We start from the raw sequence: 27,302 nt of genomic DNA, 5'->3' as shown, positions 1-27,302 counted from the left end.
CATTTTGCTGTTAACATTACTAGAACTGTTAATATTCAGTTGAGTCAGAGAGCTGAAATTGAGAAGAGCTTGTTAACTGAACTTCATCAAGGTAAAAGCAGAGAATCACTTCATTTGACATGCTATCACCCATAACAAATACCTGTGCACACTGTCTTTCCAGGAGATTCTGACATTTTCTGTTTCAGCTGCTTCTCAGGCCTGGTGAGCATGGAAACATCTCCTGCAAAAGAGCTGCAGTAAGCTGCACAGATATCTCACAGCAAGAAATCTTCCACCAACAAATTACAAAGCAGCCCCTTCTTTTTTAATCTTCTATTTCAATATCAGTTGGAACAGTTAAGCATCTGGGATGACTAACAAAATGACAGTTGGTGAAGAAAACCTTTTCCTTCATGGGATAAACAGAAAGATAAGGTTTCAGCACCAGAATGTGTAGTCAGTTGGAACAATTAAACTAGGACACACACAGAAGGTTGGAAGGTTCTTGCCTTCGGTCAAAACACCAGGATTATGAAACTAAAGTGGGAAAGACCACAATGTTTCAAAAACAGCATAATTAAGAGCAAGGGACTAGAATCACAAAGATATTCTTATTTTTATACTGTAATTTCAAAAGTAGATTTACTTTATATACATACAACAGGCATTTTTGAGTGTGTAAAGTGCAACTTAAAAACTGAAATAATTGTTCCACTGCTTTATAGTATAGTTTTACAGATGCTTCATCTTCACTTCTGATTTATCTTCAACTCACAGTGATTTATAACATTTTTTGCTGCAAGTTTTCCTGTACCTCAGCTTTTATGTCAAATAATTCATGATTTGTAAGTATGACTGCAGACCATGTATTCCTTTGTTATATCAATAATTATTCCCTAAAACTCCTGCTTGGTAAGTCTTGACTGTTACTTACTTCTTTAATCAAGGCACACCTTACCTTAACATAGAGAGACCCCCTACAATACTGACACTTTGAAGAAAGTAAAGAAAAAGACGATGAAGCACCAGGCACTGACTGGTGCTGAGGTAACTGGATTTGTGGTGGTTGCCTTTGTGAGGCTGTATGAGTTAACCGGCATACACAGATTCTGAGGTACAGCTCATGTAATCGATGCTGACCTGAGCTACTACAAAGAGCGAAGTCATCAGAGTTTGAAAGCTGTGGGCCACTATGGACTCCTTTTCTTCTGAATTCTGCCTGGCTTCTCCTCCATTAATACCTTTATTGTTCTTAGGGTGACAACTTCAAAACCTGGTTGAAGGAAACATTTACTCTCATTTACAGGTTAAGAGCATGTAAGAGTTAACTCTCCATTTTCCCTTAGAGATGGAACGATTCGCAGTCCACCTGCCTGCCTTCTCTTTTCCTCGAAGCTGTGCACGTTTGTACATGTGCACATGGGGAGGTACTTCTGGTTCTGGAGCTGGCTTCATGGCTGATCATCCATGTACATCCCCAGAATATTGTGGGTTCACACCACTGCTGTCTTCCTACAGCACCTACCCTGAGCGGCTCCACCCTGTGCTTTCCACTCCTGCTGCCTGCTGCTTAGTGCTGGAGAAATCTAACCACTGTAACACTGGACAGCATTACACATTTACGGTTTCCAGTCTCGAACTGCAGACCTACTCCACAATGTGCGTCTTCTCCCTAACAGGCTCCCCTCACTTCCTCACTGGAGCTAGCCCAGGTTTCTCCTTCTACCTGACCCCCAGCTTACCCCACCGAGCCCCACAGCTCTCTCTCTTGCCAATGATTTTTGGCATTGACTTTGCAATGGAATGAATATTTGTGTCCCCTCAATATTCATATGTTGAAATCCTAATCCCCAGTGTAATGGTATTTGGAGGTGAGGCCTTTGGGAGGTAATTAGATCATGAGGGTGGAGCCCTCATGAATGGGATTAGTATCCTTATAAAAAGACCCCAGAGAAGTCTCTCACCTTCTCTCCACCATGTGAGGATACAAGGAGAGATGGCAGTCTGCAACCCAGAAGAGGGCTCTCACCAGAACCTGACCATGCCGCTACCCTGATCCTGGGCTTTTAGCCTCCAGAACAGGAGAAATAAGTTTTTGTTGTTTGTAAGCCACTGGCACTTTGTTACAGCGGCCTGAAGTGACTAAAACCTCATGGAGAACAGAGAGGTCCTCAAGTAGGAACTCATTCACCATGGCTTCTTTCTATTTCTACACTCTCTTCTTTAATTATACAACACAAATAAATTTACCTTTTCTGGGGGGGGGGGAGGGTGAGGAGTGAGAAGCCCTATCATTCTATGCAACATCCACCTCAAGTCCTGAAACATTAAAATGTGCATCTCAGAGTAAGGAAATGGAGTATTCCCAACCCTGTTCTGGGCCCCACACTTATCCGCAGGCCCTCGCACTGCCTCAGGGACCCTGCACCACCAGTGGGCTCCCCAGCGATTAGGGAGGCCGTCCCTGACCATCCTATCTAAAAGCAGCTGCTCAGCCCCCTGCAATCGCTTGCTCCTTTCTTTCTCTGCTTTAATTGTCCTCATGGCACTTATCCTTATAACGAGATTATATTCTCTGTCTCCTCCCACTGGAATGTAAGCTCCAAGAAAGCTGGGGCTTGTTTTGTCCACTGCCAGGTCTCCAGTGCCTAGATCTGTGTCTGGTACATGCAGTTGCACAGTATATTAACTACTAAATGTGTGAACTCTCAACTGTATTGTCGTTTTCTTCTTTGTTTTAGCTGAACACACACACACACACACACACACACACACGCAAAACAACAATAGAGTCCTTGGGCTTGATCTCCTCCTTAAGTTACTGTCCTATCTCCTTTTCCTCATGAGAAAATTTACTGTAGATAGTGTATATGTTCCTGTTTCTGCTCATCAACTCCTATTCTTTCCTCAACCTCTCAAACTCTAAACTCCATGATGAAGTTCTGCAAGTCCCTGTGTCAGGAGTCAGACGCAGTGCTTAACCTAGTATCTCACTTAATCCTCTACCAGCTCCTGACATTAACATCTCCAGTCTACAGACGTGGAAACTGAATTATTTCTTGCAAGGTCACAAAGCTGGTGAGAGTTGGATTTGAACCCAGGTCTGTCTGGCACCAAAGCTGTTCTCCTTCCATTCCAATACACTGAACTCTGAAAAGCGTTTTGCAGTTATTCCATTTATATGTCAATCTCCTCGAGTGGCTGGTGAGTGCCACATAAGTCATCTCTATGTGGAGAAAATAAAGATCTTTTTGACTAAGATTTTCCAATCAGAGAGCCTAACTGTCCAGAGAGGGAGAGCTTCCTTTTTTAACAGGAATCTATAGCACGGTTGCTGGAGAGGCAGTTAATGAAATTTACACGGAGTGAGTCCCTTTGCAATGCCCTAGTGCTTAAAAGCCAGGCTCTCACATGAGCAGCCTTCTTTTACAGAGCTCCTGGTGAACAAATCAGGCTTATGCCAAATGTAACGTTTTTAAAGGAACAATTACACAATAAATTTATTAACACTTTTTTTTAAGATTGGCACCCGAGCTAACGACTGTTGCCGATCTTTTTTTTTTTGCTTTCTCTCCCCAAATCCCCCCAGTACATAGCCATATATCTTAGTTGTGAGTCCTCTAGTTGTGGCATGTGGGAGGCTGCCTCAGCATGGCCTGATGAGCAGTGCCATGCCCGCGCCCAGGATCCAAACCAGTGAAAACACTGGGCCGCCGAAGCGGAGCGCGCAAACTTAACCACTTGGCCACGGGGCCGGCCCCTATTAACACTTTTAGGTACTGACAAAAAGTTCTTTTATGATAAGCAAAAATGAAGGAAAGAAATCATTACTCAGGTCTTTAATAATTCTGCATATAATATAAATTTCCTAGATATGTTCGAATCCTATCCCATTTGTTTCTAAAACTGGGGTCATCGGAGAACACTAGGACTGAATGAAAAAGTCTACAAATGCTGAAAGAATTTCTAAATTCTTTATGTGGTAAGTCCTGCCCCTTTAGTAAACTTGATAAAACATGGGTGCTGTGGGATACTGTTCAGATCCGGGGAATTTTCCTTTTTTGAGGGGTGGGGCAGGCAGTTCCTCAGGGAAAACAAGACAAATTGCATTACCTGTAAGAAAGAGAGCAGAGGCGGCTTTGGGTCTTCCATTTACTACTGGAATGAGCCTGAGCAAGATAATAATCCTTTTGGCCTTAGCTCCTCCACTTTAGTAAGAGAGGATCACACTAGATTGTTTCTCAAAGCATGGTCTGCAAACTCTGGGGAGGGTCCCAACACTCTATTTTTGTATGAATATTAAGACGTCGTTTGCCTTCTCCACGGCGTTCACCTTTACACATGCAGTGATGGGCAAAAGAGACAAAGGGCACACGTGCTCTGGCACCTTAGCCTGAATGAAGGCAGTGACAGCAGCTGCGTTCTTCACCACCACACTCACTCAGCAGAACAACGAAAAAGCAGTATAAAGTTTTAGTTTTATTCCACCTTGATCCTCACATGCCTTTTTAAGATTCTGTGTGATGAAAAGGCTCCCACTCATCGAGCACTTCTGCTATATGATGTTTGCCCTGAGGAAAAGCACTTGTGCAGTCAACTGTTTGAGCTGTGGAGCGGAATTAGCTGCTTTTTTCATGGAATACCATTCTTACCTGAAAGAACATCTGACAGACATATGTTGAAAGAACATAGACTTGGGTATTTGGCAGACATTTTCTCAAAAGTGAACGAATGGAGCCTGTTATTATGAGAAAAAACATCTGACAGTAACTTGCCAGTGATAAAAATCATTCTTTCAAGCCGCAGTTAGAATTTGGGAAAACTCGAATCTGTCACCAGGAGCTTAAAGTTTCCCAGTGTTTAATGGTTTTTCAGATGAGACTGGTGGTTACAATAACAAATATGATTTTAAAAATAGTGTCTAAAATTACACTTATAGAAGATCTGCGTAACTCAGTGAACTAATGTTTTCTAGTGTCCAATGCCTGATTTTACATGGATGGGTAAAAGATCATTCAAGTGTAGGACAGACCAAAATGTAACAGGACACAAGAAGTACAGTGACATAATTTCAAATTCCACATTACAACTCTAAGAAGTTACCTGATTCATTTAAAGTCAGCTATAGTTATCTGACATGTTTTGGTATAGTAGCAAAGAAAAACATCCACAATTATCTGAAAAGACTATTAATATAGTCCCTCCTTTCCCAGCTACTGTAAAGCTGGATTTTCTTCAAATACTTCAACATAAACAACGTATCACAACACACTGAATGCAGGACCAGATATGAGACTCCAATTGTTTTCGTGAAGCCAGACTTTAAAGATACTTGCAAAAAACGTTAAGTCAATGCCATTCTCACTGGGTTTTCTTTTGGAAAATAGAGCCAATTACATTAAATATGTTATTTATGTTAAGCTTTAATAAGCTTATTATTATTTTAAAATGAATTCACAAATATATATTTTTTCAGTTTATAATCTTGAATATGGCAAATATCAAATAGATATAACTGACATAAACAAATGTTCTTTAGAGCCCTCAATAATTTTTTTGAGGGAAATACCTTATTTTCTATATTAATCGTGTTAGACAAAATTTCCACAGAAACTTAAAATCCTATTTTAAGTTGAATAATGTGTTGAAAGGTGGTAGGAGAGTTCAATGTTTAAAGAAATCATGTTGTAAATCCTTTACATTCATGAAGAATACTTTTGCCTTATAATTGCTTATCATTTTTTTTACTTGATCGAAGGTAAGTTTTTATTTTTTTTAATTGAGGTAACTTTGGTTTATAACATTATATAAATTTCACATGTACATCATTTATTTTGACTTCTGTATGGAGTGCACTGTGTTCACCACCAAAAGCTTACTTGCCATCCATCACCATACATATGTGTCTCTATATCCCTTTTGCCCTACCCCCATCCCCCTTTCCCTCTGGTAACCACTACTCTGTTCTCTTTGTCCATATGTTTATCTTCCGCATATGCGTGAAATCACGTAGTTTGTCTTTCTCTATGTGACTTATTTTGCTTAGCATAATACCTTCAAGGTCTATCCATGTTGTCACAAATGTCCGGATTTTATCCTTTTTTATGGCTGAGTAGTATTCCACTGCATATATATATCTTCTTTATCCATTCATCTCTTGATGGGCACTTAGGTTGTTTCCAAGTCGTGGCTATTGTGAATAATGCTGCAATAAACATAGGGGTACATAATCTTTTTGAATTAGTTTTTTCGTGTTCTTTGGATAAATACCCAGAAGTGGAATAGCTGGATCATATGCTAGCTCTACTTTTAATTTTTTGAGGAATCTACATTTTGTTTTCCATATGGCTGCACTAATTTACATTCCCACCAGTAGAATATGAGGGATCCCTGTTCTCCACATCTTTTCCTACACTTGTTATTTCTTGACTTTTCAATAATAGCCATTCTGATAGGCATGAGGTGATACCTCATTGTGGTTTTGATTTGCATTTCCCTAATACTTAGTGATGCTGAACATCTTTTCATGTACCTGTTGGACGTCTGTGCATCCTCTTTGGAAAAATGTCTATTCAGATTCCCTTCACATTTTTTTATTGGGTTGTCTGTTTTTTTTTTTTTGTTGAGTTCTAGGAGTTCTTTGTATATTTTAGATATTAACCCTTTACTAGATATACGATTTGCAACTATTGTCTCCCAATTGGAAGGCTGTCTTTTCATTTTGTTGATGTTTTCCTCTTCTGTGCAGAAGCTTTTTAGTTTGATGTAGTCCCATTTACTTATTTTTTCTTTCATTCCCCTTGCCTGAGGAGACATATTCAAAAAGATATTGCTAAGATGGATGTCCAAGAGTGTACTGCCTATGTTTTCTTCTAGGAGTTTCATGGTTTCAGGTCTTACATTCAAGTCTTTAATCCATTTTGAGTTAATTTTTGTGTATGGTGTAAGACAGTGGTCTACTTTCATTCTTTTTTTTTTGGTGAGGAAGACTGGCCCCGAGCAAACATCTGTTGCCAATCCTCCTCTTTTTGCTTGAGGGACATTGTCCTTGAGCTAACATCTATGCCAATCTTCCTCCACTTTTTACATGGGATGCTGCCACAGCATGGTTTGATGAGCGGTGTGTAGGTCCACACTTTGGATATGAACTCACAAACCCCAGGCCGCTGAAGCGGAGTACATGAGCTTCACCACTATGCCACTGGGCCAGCCCCTACTTTCACTCTTTTGTATGTGCCTGTCCAGTTTTCCCAACATCATTTATTGAAAACACTTTCCTTTCCCCATTGTATGTTCTTGATTCCTTTATTGAAAATTAGCTGTCCCTAAACGTGTGGGTTCATTTCTGGGCTCTCAATTCTGTTCCATTGATCTGTGTGTCTGTTTTTCTGTCAGTACTATGCTGTTTCAATTGCTCTAGCTTTGCAATATACTTCGAAATCAGGGAATGTGATACCTTGAGCTTTGTTCTTTCTTCTCAGGATGGCTTTGGATATTCAGGATCTTTCGTTGTTTCATATAAATTTTAGGATTCTTCTATTTCCATGAAAAATATTGGGATTTTGATAGGGATTGCATTAATCTGCAGATTGCTTTAGGTAATAGGGACATTTTAACTATGTTTATTCTTCCAATCCATGAGCACGGGATATCTTTCCATTTCTTTGCGTCGTCTTCGATTTCTTTCAACGTCTTATACCTTTCAGTGTACAGGTCTTTTACCTCCTTGATTAAAATTTATTCCTAAGTATTTTATTCCTTTTGTTGCAATTGTAAATGGGATTGTATTTTTGATTTCTCTTTCTCCTAGTTTGTTGTTAGTGTATAGAAACATAACTAATTTTTGTATGTTGATTTTGTACCCTGCCACTTTACTGTACTTGTTTATTATTTCTAATAGTTTTTTGGTAGATTCTTTAGGTTTTTCTACATATAAAATCATGTCATCTATGAATAGTGACAGTTCTACTTCTTCCTTTTCAATTTGGATATGTTTTATTTCTTTTTCTTGTCTAGGACTTCCAAAACTATGTTGAATAAGAGCGGCAAGAGTGGGCATCCTTGTCTTGTTCCTGTTCTTAGAGGGATAGCTTTCAATTTTTCATCATTGAGTATGATGTTAGCTGTGGGTTTGTTGTATATGGCCTTATTATGTTGAATTACTTTCCTTCCATACACAGTTTATCACAAATGGATGCTGAATCTTGTCAAATGGTGTCTCTGCATCTATTGAGGTGATCATGTAATTTTTATTCTTCATTTTGTTAATGTGGTGTATCAAGTTGATTGATTTGTGGATGGTGAACCATCCCTGTATCCCTGGAATAATCCCACTTGATCGTGGTGTATGATCCTTTTAATGTACTGTTATATTCAGTTTGCTAATATTTTGTTGAGGATTTTTGCATCTATGTTCTTCAGCGATGTTGGCCTGTAATTTTCTTTTTTTCTGTTATCCTTGTCTGATTTTGGTATCAAGGTAATGCTGGCCTCATAAAATGAGTTAGGAAGCATCTCCTCCTCTTCAAAGTTTTGGAAGAGTTTCTGAAGGATAGGTATTAAATCTTTGAATGTTTGGTAGGATTCACTGGGGAAGCTGACTGGTCCTGGACTTCAGTTTTTTGGGAGGTTTTTGATTTTGTTTCCATCTCCTTACTAGTGATCAGTCTATTCAGATTCTCTATTTCTTCCGGATTCAGTTTTGAGAGATTGTATTATTCTAACAATTATCCATTCCACTTATCCATTCTAGGTTACTCAATTTGTTGGCATGTAGCTTTTCATAGTATTCTCTTATAATCCTTTGTATTTCTGTGGTACCCATTATAATTTCTCTTTTGTTTCTGATTTTATTTGAGGCTTCTCTCTTTTTTTCTTAGTGAGTCTAGCTAAAGGTTGTCAATTTTGCCTATCTTTTCAAACAACAGCTCTTAGTTTCATTGATCTTTCCTATTGTCTTTTTAGTCTCTATTTCCTTTATTTCTGCTCTGATTTTTATTGTTTCCTTCCTTCTACTGACTTTGGGCTTCATTTGTTCTTTTTTTCTAGTTCCTTTAGGTGTAATGTTAGATTGTTTATTTGAGACTTTTCTTATTTCTTGAGGTAGGCCTATATTGATATAAACTTTCCTTTTAGTACTACTTTTGCTGCATTTCATAGACTTTGGTATATTGCGTTTTCCTTCTCATTTGTCTCCATGTATTTTTTTATTTCTCTTTTGATTTCTTCACTGATCCAATATTTCTTCAGTAGCATATTCTTTAGTGATTTTTCCATCTTTCTTCTTCACAAAAATTTGTGATTTTTCCAGCTTTCTTCTTGTAGTTGATTTCTAGTTTCACAACATTGTGTTTGGAAAAGATGCTTGATATGATTTCAATCTTCTTAAATGTATTGAGACTTGTTTTGCTTCCCAACATAAGGTCTATCTTTGAGAATGTTCCATGTGTACTTGAGAAGAATGTATATTCTGCTGCTTTTGGATGGAATCGTCTATATATATCTATTAAGTCCAACTGGTCTAATGTTTCATTTAAGGCCAAAGTTTCTTTGTTGACTTTGTCTATCCACTGATGTAAGTGGAGTATTAAAGTCTTCTATTGTTATTGTGTTGCTGTCAATTTCTCCCTTTAGATTTGTTAATAATTGCTTTATATACTTTGGTGCTGCTATGCTAGATACATATATATTAGTAAATCCTATGTCTTCTTGATGGATTGTCCCCTTTATCATTAAATATGGTCCATCTTTGTCTTTTCTTACCTTTTTAGGCTTGAAGTCTATTTTGTCTGAAATAAGTATGGCTATACCCACTTTCTTTTGGTTGCCATTTGCTTGGAAAGTCTTCTATCCCTTCACTTTGAGCCTATGTTTGTTTTTAGAGCTGAGACGGGTCTCCTGGAGGTAGCATATTGTTGGGTCTTGTTTTTTAATTCATCTAGCCATTCTGTGTCTCTTGATTGGTGAATTCTATTCATTTACCTTTAGGGTGATTACTGATATATAACGACAGTACTGCCATTTTATCTTTTATTTTCTGGCTCTATATTTCTTGATCTATATTTTTACTGTTTCTTTTTCCTTGTGTTCCTGTCTGACATTTCAGTTTGGTGGTTTTCTGTGATGTCTTTCTCAGTTTCCTCCTTTTTTATGTTTTGTAACTCTGTTCTGAGTTTTTCTTTTGTGGTTACCATCAGGTTTGTATAAAAGGTCTCATAGATGAGATAGTTCTTTTTCTGCTGATAGCATCTTATCTTCATTTGCATATGCAGGTTCTGTCCTTTTACTCTTCCTCTCCCATGTTTTTTTTTTTTTTGTCACAAATTATCCCTTTTTGTGAGTTTGTTATCACATTGAACTGGTTATGGTTTTTAATACTTCCTTTCCCTTTAACCCTTATTGTTATAATTAAATATTTACTAACCTATTCTGATATAGAGCTTCAATTTTCTGATTCTGTATGTCTCTTTATCACCTTGCTTAAAACTTTGTACACCTTTGCCTTTTCATTCCAGGTATAAGAGCTCTTTTCAACATTTCTCATAAGACAGGTCTAGAGGCAATAAACTGCAGCAGCTTTTGTTTGTCCAGGAAAGCCTTTATTCCTCCTTTATATTGGAAAGATAACTTTCCTAGATTAAGTATTCTTGGCTGACAATTTTTATCTTTTAATATTTTGAACATATCATTCCACTCTCTACTGGCCTGTAGAGTTTCTGCTGAGAAATCTGCTGATAGCCTAATGGGGGTTCCCTGGTAGGTTATTGTTATTTTTACCCTGGCTGCTTTAATATTCTTCTTTTAATCATTGACCTTTGGGAGTTTTAATATAATGTGTCTTGGAGAGGTCTTTTTGCATTGAGATAATTAGGTGTTCTATTAGCTTCATGTCTTGTACATCCAGTTCCTTCCCCAGGTTTGGGAAGTTCTCAGCTATTATTTCTTTAAATAAACTTTCTGCTCCCTTCTCCCTCTCTTTGTCTTCTGGGATACCCATTATCCTTTTGTTGCTTCTTCTAATGGAGTCAAATATTTCTTGTAGAATTTTTTCATTTTTTAAAAATCTTAATTCTGTCTCCCACCTGAATCGTTTTTAGATTTCTATCTTTGAGCTTGCTAATTCTCTCTTCCATATGGTCTGCTCTATTTCCAATGCTTTCTACCATTTTCTTCATTTCATTTATTGAGATCTTCATCTCTAGAATTTCTGTTTGCTTCTTTTCAAGAGTTTCAATCTCTTTGATGAAGTACTCCTTCTGTTCACTAATTTTATTCCTGAGCTTGTTGGACTGTCTTTATGAGTTTTCTTGTAGCTCATTGAGTTTCTTCATGACAGCTATTTTGAATTCTCTATCAGATTGCAATGTTCCATGACTTCAAGTTTGGTTTCTGGAGATCTGTCATTTTCTTTTTGTGATACCATGTTACCATAATTTTTCATGGTACTTGATGAGTTGTTGACCTCTGCCAGCACATTTGTAGTAGTGAACTACAAATTTTTTATTTAGGTAAGCCTTTGTTTATTTTGATTCTGAGCTACTTCTGGTTGTATATGAGAGCCAGTGATTTCCACCCTCCACTGCCTCTGCCAGAGGTGTCATCAGTGCCCTCCGTTGTGCAGCTTGTGCCTCTGAGGTTGCTTGCATCTTGTTGCTGCTGGTGTCGCTGCAGTCACTGCTTTTGGCACTGGGGTCAGCAGGCTGGGGAGGGCCTCTGCTGTTTCTGGGGTCACCTGGATCGTGGGTTTCCCCACCATGAGAAGGGGTGGGAGATGGTGAGATGGGAACTGGCGTCATGGGCACCAAATCTGGTGTTGGTGGGTTCATAGGTGATGCTATCATTTGGGGGGGGAGCTGCTGCTACCAGGCTCTCTGCAGCTTTGGGTGCTACTCTGGCCAGGGGGCTGATGCTTCTGTTGCTGCTCCTGTTGCTGCTCTTGGTTTTTTTGGGGGTGCTGGAACCACGGCTGTTGGGGGTGCTGGGTTCACAGGTTTTGCCACCACTGCTGCTGGACAGGCTGGCGGTGCAGGTGCGGCCAGCACTGCCATGGAGTTGTACCTGGGTCACAGGCACTACTGCGGTTCCTGAAGCCTCCAGTTGTAGGTGCCACAGTGGTTCCTGGAAGCTCTGGTCTCAGGCACTGCTGCCACTGCTGAGATACCAGGGTCTTGGATGCAGACCCCGTTGCCAGGAGGGCCAGGGTTGCAGGTCCACTGCTGCTGCTGGAGGAGGGGGAGGGGGCTGGGTTGCAGATGCTGTAGTGGTTCATGATGCCTCCTGGTATGTGTGCTTCTTCAGTTCCTGAGGCCTCCATTCACAAGCATTGCTATGGTCCCTAAAGCCTCTGTTCATGGGCGCCACCACAGTTCCTGGAGCCTCCGGTCTTGGGGGCCACTGCCACAGCTCCCCTAGTTCCATTGCCTTCACGAGGTCCAGTCCACCCACCCTCAGATGTATCGATGTATGGATCTGTCAGGTGTTCTGCTGTGCTGTATAGAGGATCCTATCTTGGTCTACAGATGTCCTACTGGTTGTAATGTAGAGGAGAGAGACAAAAGGAGCAACTCATGCTGCCATGATGCTGTCACCTGTAGTGTCCTCAATAATTCTTAAGATTGTAGAGGGGTCATGAACCTAAAAAGTTTGAGAACTGTTGAACCAGATGAAATCTAAGGTCCCAGCTCTTTTGAGATTCTAAGATTTTTTTGTTGTTTAAAACAAATCTGGAAATGTCTTGCTTTTGGGTGATAAGTTTTTGTTTCCTTCATCTTTGTTTCCCATGAGAATATAATATGACAGATCCACAGGACAGAGTTTCCAAAATAAAGTATTTAAAGGCAGACTATCTTAATGAAAATATCTATTATAATTAAAATATCACTAGTTGGAAATGTTAGAATACAGCTTACCTGTAATAAAATCCTTGACAAAAATCTTAAAAATATTTAAGAAATATCATCATAAGATTCTCTTGGTAGTATACAGTCTTTTTTCAAAATAAAGCACTGTTTTTAAAGACCCTCCTTTCAACAAAATGCATTCAAAATCATTTTTAATTACCTTGTTAAAACCAAAATAATCATAAGCTGCTGTTTCTAGTGTAAGATGAATGTTGGAATTTCTATAAATGTTTTTAGGATTTTGGTGCCAATTAGTTTAAAGACAAGAACAATACACTTACTCTATTAAAAGCGTTACTGGATTTATGGATTTCTATTCCTATTAGTATTAGATCTTTATAAACAAAAAATGCTTAGCCTATATTTTTGGCTTGTGTAATATCTTAAATACTCCTGTCAAACTTCTTTGCTTTTATCCCTGCTCAACTCATCACACAAACCATCTGCATAAATAAAGATGTAAGCATCTGCTATATGGCAAATGGTCTCAGGGACAGATGTTTTCATCCTTGTGTTCATGTCACTGGGGCTGGATACATTATTTGAACAGATGTACACAATCTGAAAGTGTTGTGTCCCACAGTGAAATGCCTCCAACTGCTTTCTATCAAAGTTCCTAAATGCTATTTGCACCTGCATTTATGTTAATGATATAAAGGCAGCAGGGGTTCTGACAAAGTGAGATGTGATGCTATGAAATATATTTACACGGTTAATTGGAGTTTCTGAGAAACTCTGCTGCCAAATGGTCACACTGACGTTGATATGTGCCCAAGAAGATTATATGATTAGTAGCCTGCTTTTTAAGCAGTGGAAATATGGCTATTTCAAACAACAAGAATACTCATAATCTGATTTTACTAATAAGAATATTCCAAACTCTAGTAGTTTATCTCAAAATAGGAAAATGACTTCCAGTATAAGGTCTACCTAAAAAGTTTTAGGCCACCCAGGTCATTTTCATTTTGTTCTACACATAAATTTCTATAGATACGTGCATGTTTTCCATTTGTACTTCTGTCAACAGCATAACGCACTAATATTCCACAGTGGTATTTTGCAGAGGTTATTACATTGGAAAGTTCCAATTTCCAACATTAAGGAGTTAACCAAAACCAGCTTGAAAATGTCAATTTGTACTTGGTCTGCAACATAAAATGGTACCAAAAGTCCAAGAACAGTATTTACACACTAGTTACGATCAAAATGTTTCCATATGAATGTCACATATTTGGAAACATAATATTTTGGTAATGCATAGGGAATGTTTTTTTTCTCCAAATAATGAGGTCACAAAGCCATGTTAACCACTAAAATGCAAAGTATCAAATTACACTGGTTCTCCTTGCTACTGTGCATTCAATGTGAGGGTTGAAGAGCTAAAGAATTTGCAATAGCAGTTGTCTTTGCAGCTTACTGAGCTAAGAACTTGCGGTCACTTTTAAATAATAGACTACTTTATTAACTTGACACTGATAATATCAACCTTTTATAAAGTTATTATATCTGAGTTAAATGTTACCCCAAATAAGTTTTATTCTGCAAATTATTCTGAGATTTATATTGTGCTTTAAAAGAGTTTACAAGGTGTATTCATCAGTTAATCCTCATTATTCACAGATTCTGTATTTGTGAATTCACCTGCTTGCTAAAATTTACTTGTAATCCCCAAATCGATACTGGTGGCACTTTCGTGGTCATTTTTGGACATGCACAGGCAAAAATTCTGAGTCACTCGATGTGCATTTCTCAGCAGTGACCAATGCTCTGCCTTGTTTCAGCTCTTCTACTATAAATAAGTGTCCTTTTTGTGGTCTATTTAGTGCCACATTTTTTGCATTTTTTTCCTTTTTGTTGCTGATTTCACCATTTAAAGTAGCCTTTAAGTATAGTGCTGACATGCTATCCCGTGTTCCTAAGCATAAGAAGACTATGATGTGCCTTATGGAAAAATAAGTGTTCGACAAGCTCTGTTCAGGCATGAGTTATAATGCTGTGTCTGTCGGGTTCAGTATTAAGGAATCGACAATATATATTAAATGAGGTGTCTTTAAACAGAAACACATATAAAGCTGGGTTCTGCATTGATAGTTGATGAAAATGTTGTGTTGTGATCAGAGGCTCGCAGGAGCCTAACCGTGTATTTGCCCTAGAAGCGATGGGTCAGTGTTAGCTAATTCAGTGTTCACGGTGACTTTATAGGATGTAACTACTGTGAATGACAAGAATCGACTGTACTTATCTCATTTGACTATTTCAGGGCAAGAATAATTATCCCCATTTGAAAGAGAGAGGGACTGAGGCTCACTGATTTAGCCAAGATCACAGAGCCTAAAAAGAAGGGCAGAAGAATAACCAGTGCTCAAGCGTCCAGCTCTTAGCTTTGTGTTCTTTCATGGGACTGAGAGGAGAGTGGAGGAAACCAAGGGGGAAGACGAGAAGAGAAAATAGGAAAGGAGCTTAACAAACAGCTTGAATACCACGTTTGAAAGAGTGAAACTGTAGTTTGATAACAAGAGAAGCCATTTTTAGGTTGAATCCTCATGAAAAGTAAACTCCTGCTTGGACAGGCAGCCCGGCTTTATTAACTGAAGCTGAGCTGTAGGAGAGCAGAGCTTAGTTTGGTTTTCCCTTTTTCTCCTTTGCTCCTTGCTCACTGCCTCTCCAAAGACAATAAATATTTGTTAAATGAACACATACACCTGAGAACTCCAGCTTGGTGTTTCAGTAAAAAGCAAAGATTAAAATGTTTTCACAGCAACTAAGTAATATGATGTTTTTAAAAAAACATTTGAGAGTTTAAAGCATTTTCAACAAAATTTTATATGCATTTGAAAAACCACTACCAAAGACAGAAAATTCATCAGGAAGTTTATAAAGAACCTAACTGATACTCGGACTGTAAATAAGTAAGATCATTTTTCTAAACTTTAAAAAAATATGAATATTAACTAGAAACCCCAAGTGTTCCTTCCCTGAGTTCTAAAATGCTATATTCACTAATACCAAAACATTTATGTCTGAAAGATGTAAGTATATATTTTTACGTCTATAAGAAATGAGAATATATTTTTAGGCTGTGCCATAATTATTTTAAAAACATTTTATTGAATCAGAAAATCCAGGTTTTTTCTTTTTACAGATCCAACTCTGAATTCACATGATAGACAGTAATGGCTATGGCTTCACACTTAAATAATGTACAGGTTTAGAGAACTAGTAGGAGCTGTGCAGCGCATACTCACTAACTGCCATGGTTCCAAAGGGGTCACTCAGACCCACTGGGTCTTGCCTCAAAGCCTCTGCTGTCTTCTCACCCTCATTTATTATTACTCTCATTGAATAAAAATAGCACTCACAATTTGAAAACTATGTTTAAACAATACCAACCAATACCAATATTAGAACGGAGCTGAGAAAAGTGTCAGAAGACTTGTATAGGAAGACCTTCGACTCGCAGCACACTTGCCGAGGAAACGGCACAACTGCATGGTGCACGGCTCGAGAACTCTGAACGCCTCCAGGAAAACACAGCCTCCCTGCACTTGAACGAAAACTCTTTCTTGAGCAATGAACTGGGACTTGTCTTAACCAACTGTGTGGGGACTTAAAGTTCATCCTGCCCTTTTCAAGGTGCAAACTTCAATCCTTAATTGGCATCAACCACAGTGAACTTCTTTCTGGCACAAAAAAACATAAATTGTTCCTGTCAGAGAACTATTTGGCAAAATTGCTCACTTGTGTGTTTCCTTATCTGGCAGGTATATAAATTCACTTGCATTTCCAATCACTGTGTCAGTTTTGTCTTTCCTTCAACAAATTTCAAGTGGAAGTTACAACAACTGTAGTTTACCTTATGATGTTGTTTTCATGCCTTTTTTTCAAAAACATGGTTTATCACTTGCTACAATTTGCTATTTTCCAACACAAAATATCCGTTCTTATATTTCTATTAGCTTATCATTTGGAAAACAACAAACAAAAAAATAAAGTTATGGGAAAACCATAAATCCCCAAATCCTGAATGCATGAGAAGATAGAAAATTGTACCAAAATAAGTCTAATGAAGTTCTGGAGATTCTAAATGTAATACTTTCACACAGACAGGAATAATGACAACACTAAATTATAATGAAAAACTTTTAATATAGTACAAATTATCCTCAGAGTGATATTACAATATTAAATCTCTTCATCCAAAATTAGAAAACATTTAAATAGAAGGCACTAGAATTTCTAATTAGTTTCCTCTAGTTCTTTCCTAGCTTTAAACTCACATCTTGTGCTGAGCAAATGTCATCTCCTCTCTGTTGTGTTTCCTGACCAGCCTCAGAACTTCTGGCCTAACTAACTGTCTCATCATCAGGTTCTCAAAGTACGTCCTAATCAATCCTAGCACAGAATTTATCATGCTTTATTCTAGTTAATTGCATATGTCTGTTGTTCTAATAGGACTTTGTTTCATAAAAGCACAAGCTCTGTCTGATTTACTTTTGGATCATTTATAGCATCCGACACAGTTCCTAGTAAGTATTACCTTGGTGATCATTAAATCTGCTTCTACCACATGAAATTTTGTTAAGAGATCGTATGTTACGCAGAAGATTTTCCCTAAGCCTCGCATCTCTGCTGGTGATGTTCTACCTGAATTTCATACACAAATGTGTATAATACGTGTGTACGTGTTTACAAGTCTGAAATTCAAAAGTACCATAATTTATAGACAGCCATCAATGGTTTGTTAAATAAATCACGCACCATTTAATTAACAAATGGTATACACCCAGGAAACTTCTCACAAATGATTATGTTTGATGACAGAAATATAAACAGAATCATAATTAACAAATGGTATACACCCAGCAAACTTCTCACAAATGATTATGTTTGATGACAGATATACAGAATCATAATTAACAAATCTGGTATTCTTCTTTGTTAAAATATATTAGTAGTAATCCAGGACATGCACAAAGCATTTGAATGGGTAAATGAGTAAATTAATAAAAAGTAGGCAACTCTTAGACCTCATATGTACCATGCTATTTTTCCTTACTGATGCAATTTCCCATGATATAAATTTAATTTCTGCCTACTTTGGTTTAAAATAGCTTTAAGTATTCATATATGTAATTAAGCTTAATATGTTTGATCAGAGAGGAAAAAGGGAAATTATCTAAAAATAGATTAAAAACACTCTCTATAAATTTACGATGTGACACAATGGACAAATAGCGAATTTGGATTTTGATAGATGTGGGTTCCAATCCTGGCTCACTTAACTGGTTGGTGATCTTGGGAAAAGTACCTAATCTCCCTGAAGCTTTAAAATAAAGATGATATGGAACTTATCGTGAGGATTAAATAAAACAAAGCATGCAAAGTTGTAGACAGAGTTACTATCACCCAGGAGGCACTTGATTGAGTTCTTTTAGCTATTATATCGCTTTCTCTGTCAAATTCCAGGTTTGGGCCTTAAGCATCTTTGGTCCCAGAAAAGACTGATGAGAAATTTACCAGAGGTATGAAATTTGTAGCTAGGCTTAAAGGCACCTTATTTTCTGGCCAAGTCAAGAGAGGTAACTAGGCTTATGTAACAGCCCAGAAATGTAGACACAAAAACAACACAAAGTAAACCTTGGTCACAAGCAAAGGAGGCAAGAGATGTGAGTGGTGACATGCTTTCCATCCCTCCATCAGCCAGAAACCAAGCGGCTCACTGCTCAGTCACTCGCACACACTCATACCCTTTTAGAGCTGGAAAAGAATGTCTAGAAATCCTGGGTTTATTATCAGGGAAACCGAGGCTTAGGGGCAAAATAACTTGTCTGAGCTTCCATAGCTGGCTGGAGGCAGATCTAGGAAAGGAGCCCAGCTTTTCCAACATTTGGTCCAATACTCTTTCTTCTAAGCAGTCATGCCTGTCCTTGCTTGCTCAGACGAACAAGGTGATACCAGCCAGGACAATGAATTTCCAAACTCTTGATCAGCTACCTACTGTACAAATCTTCCAAAGGATACACACCAGAAAACACTCACAGGAAATGTACACTTTTTCCTTCTAATTAGGGTTTGCTCTCCTCCCTCTCATTCCCATCTCCTTTCTTGCCCCAGCATTCGGGGCTGAATCTTGTGCAAGTTTCAAGGACTCTTACTCTCCCTTTGGCCCAAGGTCTGGATGAGAACCAAGCAAAGGAATGTGATCAGTGTTCACTTCCCATGGGTCCCTCTGATCATGCTTGGCTTTCTAAGACCAGTAGGTATCCCAAGCAGGAGGCAGCCATGCTCATTGTACCACCTTCACAGATGGAGAGAGCCCAGCTATTAAAAACAACCATTAAGAGCAACAGCAACTATCATCTTATAAACACTTACTACACAATTAGCAATATGCTGGGTGATTTAGATATATTATCTCCTTTAATCTCCACGTAACCTATAGGGTAGGACTTACTATCTTTATTTTATAGATTTATAGATAAGAACGCTGAGATCAAGTGACTTACCTAAGGTTATGCAATTCAGTGGTAGAGTTGAGTTTCTAACCCAGAGTTCTTACCAGTTACGATACTACCTCTCTTTTCTGTAGAGAGGTGAAAGAGTGTTTGCTCCAGTTAAACGTTCTTTATAGCAAATTCCCTCCATTCACTAAGTTACATCCTCCACTGAGGCAGCCCCATTTTACATCATTAAAGACATGATTTTCTCACACACACATCAAAACTTCCTTCTGTGCAGAAGAGAAGATGTAAGAGCAAGGGAAACACTTGAAATTCCTCCTAAACAGAGTTTGTTCTTTAGTGAGGAAGAGTTTAATTATTTTTTATTCAGAAGGGACTCTATCTCTACCTGTAAACTGCTTTTCTGAAAGTTCAGGGAGCTCCAATTAAAAAAATCATGATTTTCTTTCAATAAATCATACAGGGGGAAATGGTTTTCTTTAGGTTTCTTTTTAAATGGGTATGGGAAGAAACAGGTCAAATAAATACATAAGAAAATATGCATTTGCAATATCCTTTCTGTCTACATGTGTGTTGTATGTGCATGTGTGTGTGTGCATGAATATGTATCCATACACATATTCTTCTCACTAAGACACACGTGTCATTCTGCATCACTAAATCCAGTACTCCGTAGTTGCTCTTGATCTATCAGCGGCAGCAAAGCCAGCGACTGTGCTGGCTCTGGAAGTTCCATGTGGAACGAGACAGCCCTGCTCTTAAGGAGCTCTCAGTAACGGAGACATGTCCTTATAACCCAGGAGCCATACACATTCAAGTAATTTACCAAAGGAAATCAACTTTCATACGTAATTAGAATTTCTGTTCTTAGTTCCAAGAAATAAGTCACCCTATTGTTAGAAGATAGGGTCATAAAATTAACAATTAATTTATAACACACACATTACCATTTTCCTCAGCATGGCTTATCTTACCTTGATCTTTTGGTGACACTGATAAAGAATTCTGCATTCTGATGTATTTGACTTGAATAGAACTTCCCTAAAAATAACCAAGCACAAATAATAATTAGAACATAATTGAGATGCCATGTTAATACATACAAAAAATATAAATTATAAGCTTTTTAAACAGTCTATTAATAACTATACCTTGTTTTATTGCACTTTGCAGATATTGTATTTTTACAAATTGAAGGTTTGTGGCAACTCTGCATCGAGCGAGTTTACTGGCACCATTTTTCTAACAGCATTTGCTCACTTCAACTTTCTGTGTCACATTTTGGTAATTCTCAAAATATTTCAAAATTTTTCATTATTATTATATTTGTTACTGCGATCTGTGATCACTGATCTCTGATGTTACTATTGTAATTGTTTCGGGGCTCCATGAACTGCACCCATATAAGATAGGGAACTTAATCGATAAATGTTGTGTGTTCTGACAGCTCCACTAACCAGCCGTCCGCCCATCTCTCTCCATCTCCTCAAGCCTCCCTATTCCCTGAGACACAACAATATTGAAATTAGGCCAATTAATAACCTTACAATGGCCTCTAAATGTTCAAGTGAAAGGAACAGTCGCACGTCTCTTACTTTAAATCAAAAGTTAGAGATGATTAAGCTTAGTGACGAAGGCATGCCAAAAGCTAGGCCTCTTACACCAGTTAGCCAAGCTGTGAATGCAAAGGAAAAGTTCTTGAAGGAAATTAAAAGTGAACTCCAGTGTACACACAAATGATAAAAAAGCAAAATCACCTTACTGCTGATACAGAGAAAGTTTTAGTGGTCTGAATAGAAGATCAAACCAGCTACATCATTCCCTTAAGCCAAAGCCTAATCCAGAGAAAGGCCCTAACTCTCTTCAATTCTATGGAGGCTGAGAGAGGTGAGGAAGCTACAGAAGAAAAGGTTGAAGCTAGTAGAGGTTCGTTCATGAGGTTTAAGGAAAGATGCCATCTTCATAACACAAAAGTACAAGATGAAGCAGCAAGTGCTGATGCAGAAGCTGCAGCAGGTTGTCCAGAAGATCTAGCCAGGATAATTAATGAAGGGGGCTACACTGAACAACAGATTTTCAATGGAGATGAAACAGCCTTCTATTGGAAGAAGATGCCATCTAGGACTTGCATAGCTAGAGAGGAGAAGTCAATGCCTGCCTTCAAGGCTTCAAAGCACAGGCTGACTCTCTTGTTAAGGGCTAATGCAGCTGGTGACTTTAAGTTGAAGTCAGTGCTCATTCACTATTCTGAAAATCCTAGGGCCCTTAAGATTTGTGCTAAATATGCTCTGCCTGTGCTCTATAAATGCAACAACAAAGCCTGGATGACAGCACATCTGTTTACAACATGGTTTACTGAATATTTTAAGCCCACTGTTGAGACTTGTTCAGAAAAAAAGATTCCTTTCAAAATATTACCTGGTCACCCCAGAGCTCTGATGGAGATGTACAAGATTGATGTTGTTTTCATTCTGCTAATGCAACATCCATTCTGCAGCCCATGGATCAAGGAGTAATTTCAACTTTCAAGTCTTATGATTTAAGAAACACATTTCGTAAGGCTACAGCTGCCATAGATACTGATTCCTCTGATGGGTCTGGGCAAAGTCAACTGAAAATCGTCTGGAAAGGATTCACCATTCTAGATGCCATTAAGAACACTTGTCATTCACGGGAAGAGGTCAATATCAATAACAGAAGTTTGGAAGAATTAACAGAAGAAGTTTGGAATAATTAACAGAAGTTTGGAAGAAGTTGATTCCAACCCTCATGGATGACTTCGAGAGGTTCGAGACTTCAGTGGAGGAAGTAACTGCAGATGTGGTGGAAACAGCAAGAGAACTAGAACAAGAAGTGCAGCCTGTAGATGTGACTGAATTGCTGCAACGTATGATAAACTTCAACAGTTGAGGAGTTGCTTCTTATGGATAAGCAATGAAAAAGTGATTTCTTGAGATAGAATCTACTCCGGGTGAAGACACTGTGAAGACTGTTGAAATGAGAACAAAGGATTTAGAATATCACATAAACTTAGTTGATAAAGCAGCAGCAGGATTTGAGTGGATTTTGACTCCAATTTTGAAAGAAGTTCTACTGTGGGTAAAATGCTATTAAACAGCATCGCATGCTACAGAGAAATCATTCATGAAAGGAAGAGTAAACCAATGCAGCTAACTTCATTATTGTCTTATTTTAAGAAATTGCCACAGCCACCCCAACCTTCAGCAACCACCACCCTGATCAGTCATCAGTCAGCAGCCATCACATTAAGGCAAGACCCTCCACTAGCAAAAAGTTTATGACTCGCTGAAGGCTCAGATGATGGTTATTATTTTTTAGCAATAAAGTATTTTTAAATTAAGATATGCACATTGTTTTTTTAGACATAATGCTATTGCACACTTAACAGACTACAGTATAATGTAAACATAACTTTTCCATACACTGGGAAAGCAAAAAATTCGTGTGACTTGCTTTATTTTGATATTCACTTTATTGTGGTGGTCTAGAACTGAACCCACAATATCTCCAAGGTATGCCTATAATAAGAAACGAAATGAACTATTAAGAAACCGATGTTTTTATCTTCTTCTCATTTTTATACAGATAGGATTTTACTGAACGTATTGGTGTGGGCTTGGAGAGGAAAGCAATGGCACATTGAGAGATGGGTATTATCTGCATCTCTGCCCTCATGGAGTCAGGGAAATGTGCAAGCAGGCTAGGTTAAGGTTCTCTAAAAATGCTCTGCCTGATAATTTTGTTTCACATACTCTGTTTAAGAAGAAATAACTAAAATGTTTAACAGTAGGGTAAAGGTCATATAATTGCAAGATAATCCTTTGATGAAATATAACTCAGTCTTTAAAATGCAATTAGGAAGACTATGTAGCAACACAGAAAATGTTGATGATATAATGCATTGGATGAATATACTAAATGACATACACACTGGAATTACAACTATATAAAAAACAAAGGCACAGAAAATGCACGGCAGACAATAAGCTCATACATATATTGGCATTGTGTTTGGTCATGGAATTACAGGTGTTTTCCCCTACATTTTAGCTATTTTCCAAACTGTCTATAATATGAGGTTCCATATTAATAAACTATTTGAATATAAAAATAAGACAATTAGATTTATTGAAAAAATATAGGTAAATATTTTTATTAGCTTTCAAACTACAAGTGTTCCTAAGCATGACACCAAAGACAGAAGCCATCAAGGTAAAGACTGATGAATTTTTCCAATTAAAATTTTAAGTGTTTTTTAAATAGAAAGTTAGGCAAAATTAAAAGGCACAACTTTTGCTTCCAGCCTACACTGAGTAATAAGAGACCAGATTTGCCCTCTTGCCTGAAATAACCAGTTTAGACTGTTAAAAGACTGTACTTGCCAATTTGAGGATCCAATTCTCTATGAAATTGCCTAAAAGCAAGTATAGTAAAAAAAAAAACAAAAAAAAAAAACATAGATAAAGTATAGGAAACAATATTTCAAAACACTAGACATCAGGTCACAAGGAAATCTTTGAGAGACAGGAAACAAATGAGATGAGCCCTATGACTATGTTGTAGGAAGGGAGAACCCTAGTGGAGATTCACAGAGTAATGGAGAACAGAGAGCTAGAGAGAGAGAGAGAAATGAAGTATTCCCCATCAAGTATTCATTGTGTCTTGATCAGCACATCCAAGTAAGGCAACTACCCGAGGCCAGGGAAAGATCCAAGATGCTCAACACTCACAGAAGGACAGGAATACTGCCTGTTTCTGCCAGCCAGACTGAAAATTCACAGGAAATTGGGTAGTACAAAGAAGGGTCTTGCCTTAGCCATCAAGGGGAAAAATTAGTCCTAGACTGAGCATTTCTCTGGTTTCAAGATCTAAGGGATCGAACTGTTTCCAAGTGTCTTAACCGTGTATCAGAACAAAGCTCAAGAATATTTATAGAAATACAAAAATATCCATCACCCAACAAAGCAAATTCATAAGGCCTGACATCTAATAAAAAATCATCAAGCATACAAAGAAGCAGGAAAACATGAGCCATAAAGTAGAAAATAATTAAAACTGACCCTGAACTGACACACGTTAGAATTAGCAGACAAGGACATTAAGTCTACAATTGCATTTCACATGTTCAAAAAGTCAAGTATAGAGAGGAAAGATATAAAAAAAGACCCAAATAAAATTTCCATAAATGAAAACTATAATATATAAGATGAAAATACACTTGATGGGATTAACAGCAGACATGTCAGAAGAAAATATTAGCAAACTTGAAGGTGTAGTAATAGAGATTATCCAAAATGAAACTCAGGAAGAACAGATTTTAAAAAATGAACAGATCATCAATGAACTATAGGACAACTTCAAGAAGGCTAATATATCAGTAATTGGAGAGAAGAGAGATGGAAGGACAGAAAAATTATTTTAAGAAATAATGCCAGAAAATTTTCCAAATTTGTGTAAAGCTATAAACACACATCCAAAAATCTCAAAAAACCTGAAGCACAATAAACATAAAAACTACACCAAAGCACATCATGACCAAATTGCTCAAAACTAGTGAAAAAAAGAACATTTTAAAGGCTGACAGAGGAAAAGACACATTACATATAGAGGAACAATGATAAGCATGACAGCAAATTTGTTGGAAACAACGCAAGTGAGAAGACAGTGGAACAACATCTTTAAAGTACTGGAAGAAAAAAATCTAGAATTTAGAATTCTATGGCCAGAGGAAGTATCTTTCAAAAATAAAGAAGAAACAAAGACATTTTTGTACATACAAAAGCTTGAGGAATTCATCACAAGCCCACTCACACTATAAGAAACACTAAGTAACGTTTTTTAGGCAGAAGGAACATGATACCAGATTAGAATATGAATCTACATACAGGAAAAAAGAATACCAGAAATGGGAACTACATGGTAACTATATAAGCCTTTTTTCTTAATATTTAAATCTCTTTAAAATATAACTACCTTAAATAAAAAAAAATGCAGTGTGGCGTTTATAACATATATAACAAAAAAATGTATGATAACGATAGGACAAAAGTTGAGAGGGGAGAAATGGAAGTACACTATCCTAAGGTTCTTATACTATTGGTGAAGTAGTATAATATCACTGGAAGGTAGATTATGATAAGGTAAACATGTATATTATACACCCAAAAGCAACAACTAAAACCACAAAGCAAAGAATTTTAGCTAATAAGGCAACAAAAAAAATGGAATCATAAAAATACTGCTTTTCAAGGGAAAATGAAAAATGAGAACAAAAAATGGATGGGACAAATAGCAAATGATAGATTAAATCTTAAATCATATCAATAATCATATTAAATATAAATTATCTAAATATCCCAATTAAAAGGTACAGATAGATTGGATAAAAAGCAAGACCCAACTATATGTTGGCTATAAGGAAGGCACTTTAAATATAAAGACATAAGTAAGTTACAAAATAGTAAAAGCATGGAAAAAGATATATCATCATATAGCACTAGTCAAATGAAAGGTGGAGTGGTTATATTATTGTTAGGAAAAGTAGATTCTAGAGCAAAGAATATTACCAGGCATAAAGGAGGTGATTTCATAATTATAAAAAGGTCAATTCATCAAGAGGCTATCACGATCTTAAACATTTATACGTCCCTAATAACTGAGCTTCAAGATACATGAAGCAAGAACTTATAGAAGTGCAAGGAGAAACAGACAATAACTAATAATCAATAATCCATAAAAGAAGCAGACAGAAAATCACTAAAGATATTGGAGATCTGAACAACACTATAAACCAACGAGACCTATTGACATTTACAGAACATCCCACCTAACACAACAGAATATGCACCGTTTTCAAGTGAACATAAAATATTTATCAAGACAGATCATATTCTAGGCCATAAAACAGGTCTCAATATACTTAAGAGAATTCAAGGCATATAATGCATGTTCCCTGGACCACAATGGAATAAAAGTAGAAACCAAAAGAATACAAATATTACCTGGAAAAGTCTCCAAATACTGTTTAACTAAATCAAACACTTATAACATATGGGTCAAAGAAGAAATTAAAAAGAAAATTAGAAAGTGTTTTGAACTGAATGAAATGCAAACACAACATAACAAAATTTGTGTGATTCCATTAAAGCAATACATTGGGTAAAATTTAAAGCACTAAGCATCTATATTAGAAAAGAAGATAGGTCTCAAACAAACAACCTCAATTTCTACCTTAAAAACTAGAAAAAGTAAATTTAACCCAAAGTAAGCAAAAGAAAGAAAATAAGAGGTCACAGAGGAAATATATGAAATGGTTAACAGAAAAATAGATAAAAATCAATTAAATCAAAAGCAGATTTTTTGAGAATATCAATAAAATTGATAAACTTTTAGCTCAATTGTTGAGGAGAAAGAAGACACAAATGGTCAATTTCAGGAATGAGAGAGAGGTGACATCACTACAGATACAATCGCTATTAAAAAGATGATAAGGGATAATTACAAACAACATTTTGGCAATAAATTTGATAATTTAAGTAAAATGGACAATTTCCCTGAAAGATACAAACTATCAAAGTTGACTCAAGAAGATAGCCCTTTATTTCCAAAGAAACTGAATTTTTAGTTAAAAATGTTCTCTCAAAGAAAACTCCAGGCCCAGATGGCTTCTTTGGTGAATTCTACTGAATATTTAAGGAAGAAATATGATGAAATGTACAGTCATGCACTGTATAATGACTTTTCTATCAAGGATGGACTGCATATACAACGGTGGTCCCATAAGAATAGCACCATATAGCCTGGGTGTGTAGTAGGCCATACCTTCTAGGTTTGTGTAAGTCACTCTATGATGTTCACACAATGATGAAATCACATAACACATTTCTCAGATTATATCTTTGTTGTAAGCGATGCATGACTGTGTACAAATTTTTACAGA

The 27,302-nt window shown here is 37.2% G+C and overlaps 1 protein-coding gene across 22 annotated transcripts in view; it reads right to left on the bottom strand.

Annotated features, from left to right (window-relative positions):
- ZNF438 (zinc finger protein 438) overlaps nt 1-27,302 on the bottom strand; it is a 185,993-nt gene that overhangs the window by 14,076 nt on the left and 144,615 nt on the right. For 12 of the 22 annotated variants that reach the window (XM_070601763.1, XM_070601758.1, XM_070601768.1 and 9 more), the window contains 2 exons: nt 20,317-20,383; nt 143-223 (listed from right to left, as the gene is read on the bottom strand). In XM_070601763.1, coding sequence (XP_070457864.1) covers nt 143-223; nt 20,317-20,353 — 118 coding nt within the window. In that variant the 5' untranslated portion in view covers nt 20,354-20,383. Of the gene's footprint in view, nt 1-142; nt 224-1,122; nt 1,256-20,316; nt 20,384-21,760; nt 22,332-27,302 lie in introns of all 22 variants that reach the window. The other 10 variants (XM_070601772.1, XM_070601774.1, XM_070601776.1 and 7 more) reach the window with 4 other exon arrangements.

The sequence above is a fragment of the Equus przewalskii genome, chromosome 30, assembly GCF_037783145.1.
Source record: "Equus przewalskii isolate Varuska chromosome 30, EquPr2, whole genome shotgun sequence".
Taxonomy (NCBI): domain Eukaryota; kingdom Metazoa; phylum Chordata; class Mammalia; order Perissodactyla; family Equidae; genus Equus; species Equus przewalskii.
The sequence above is the reverse complement of the archived record's forward strand: the minus strand, read 5'-3'. Positions and strand labels throughout refer to the sequence as shown.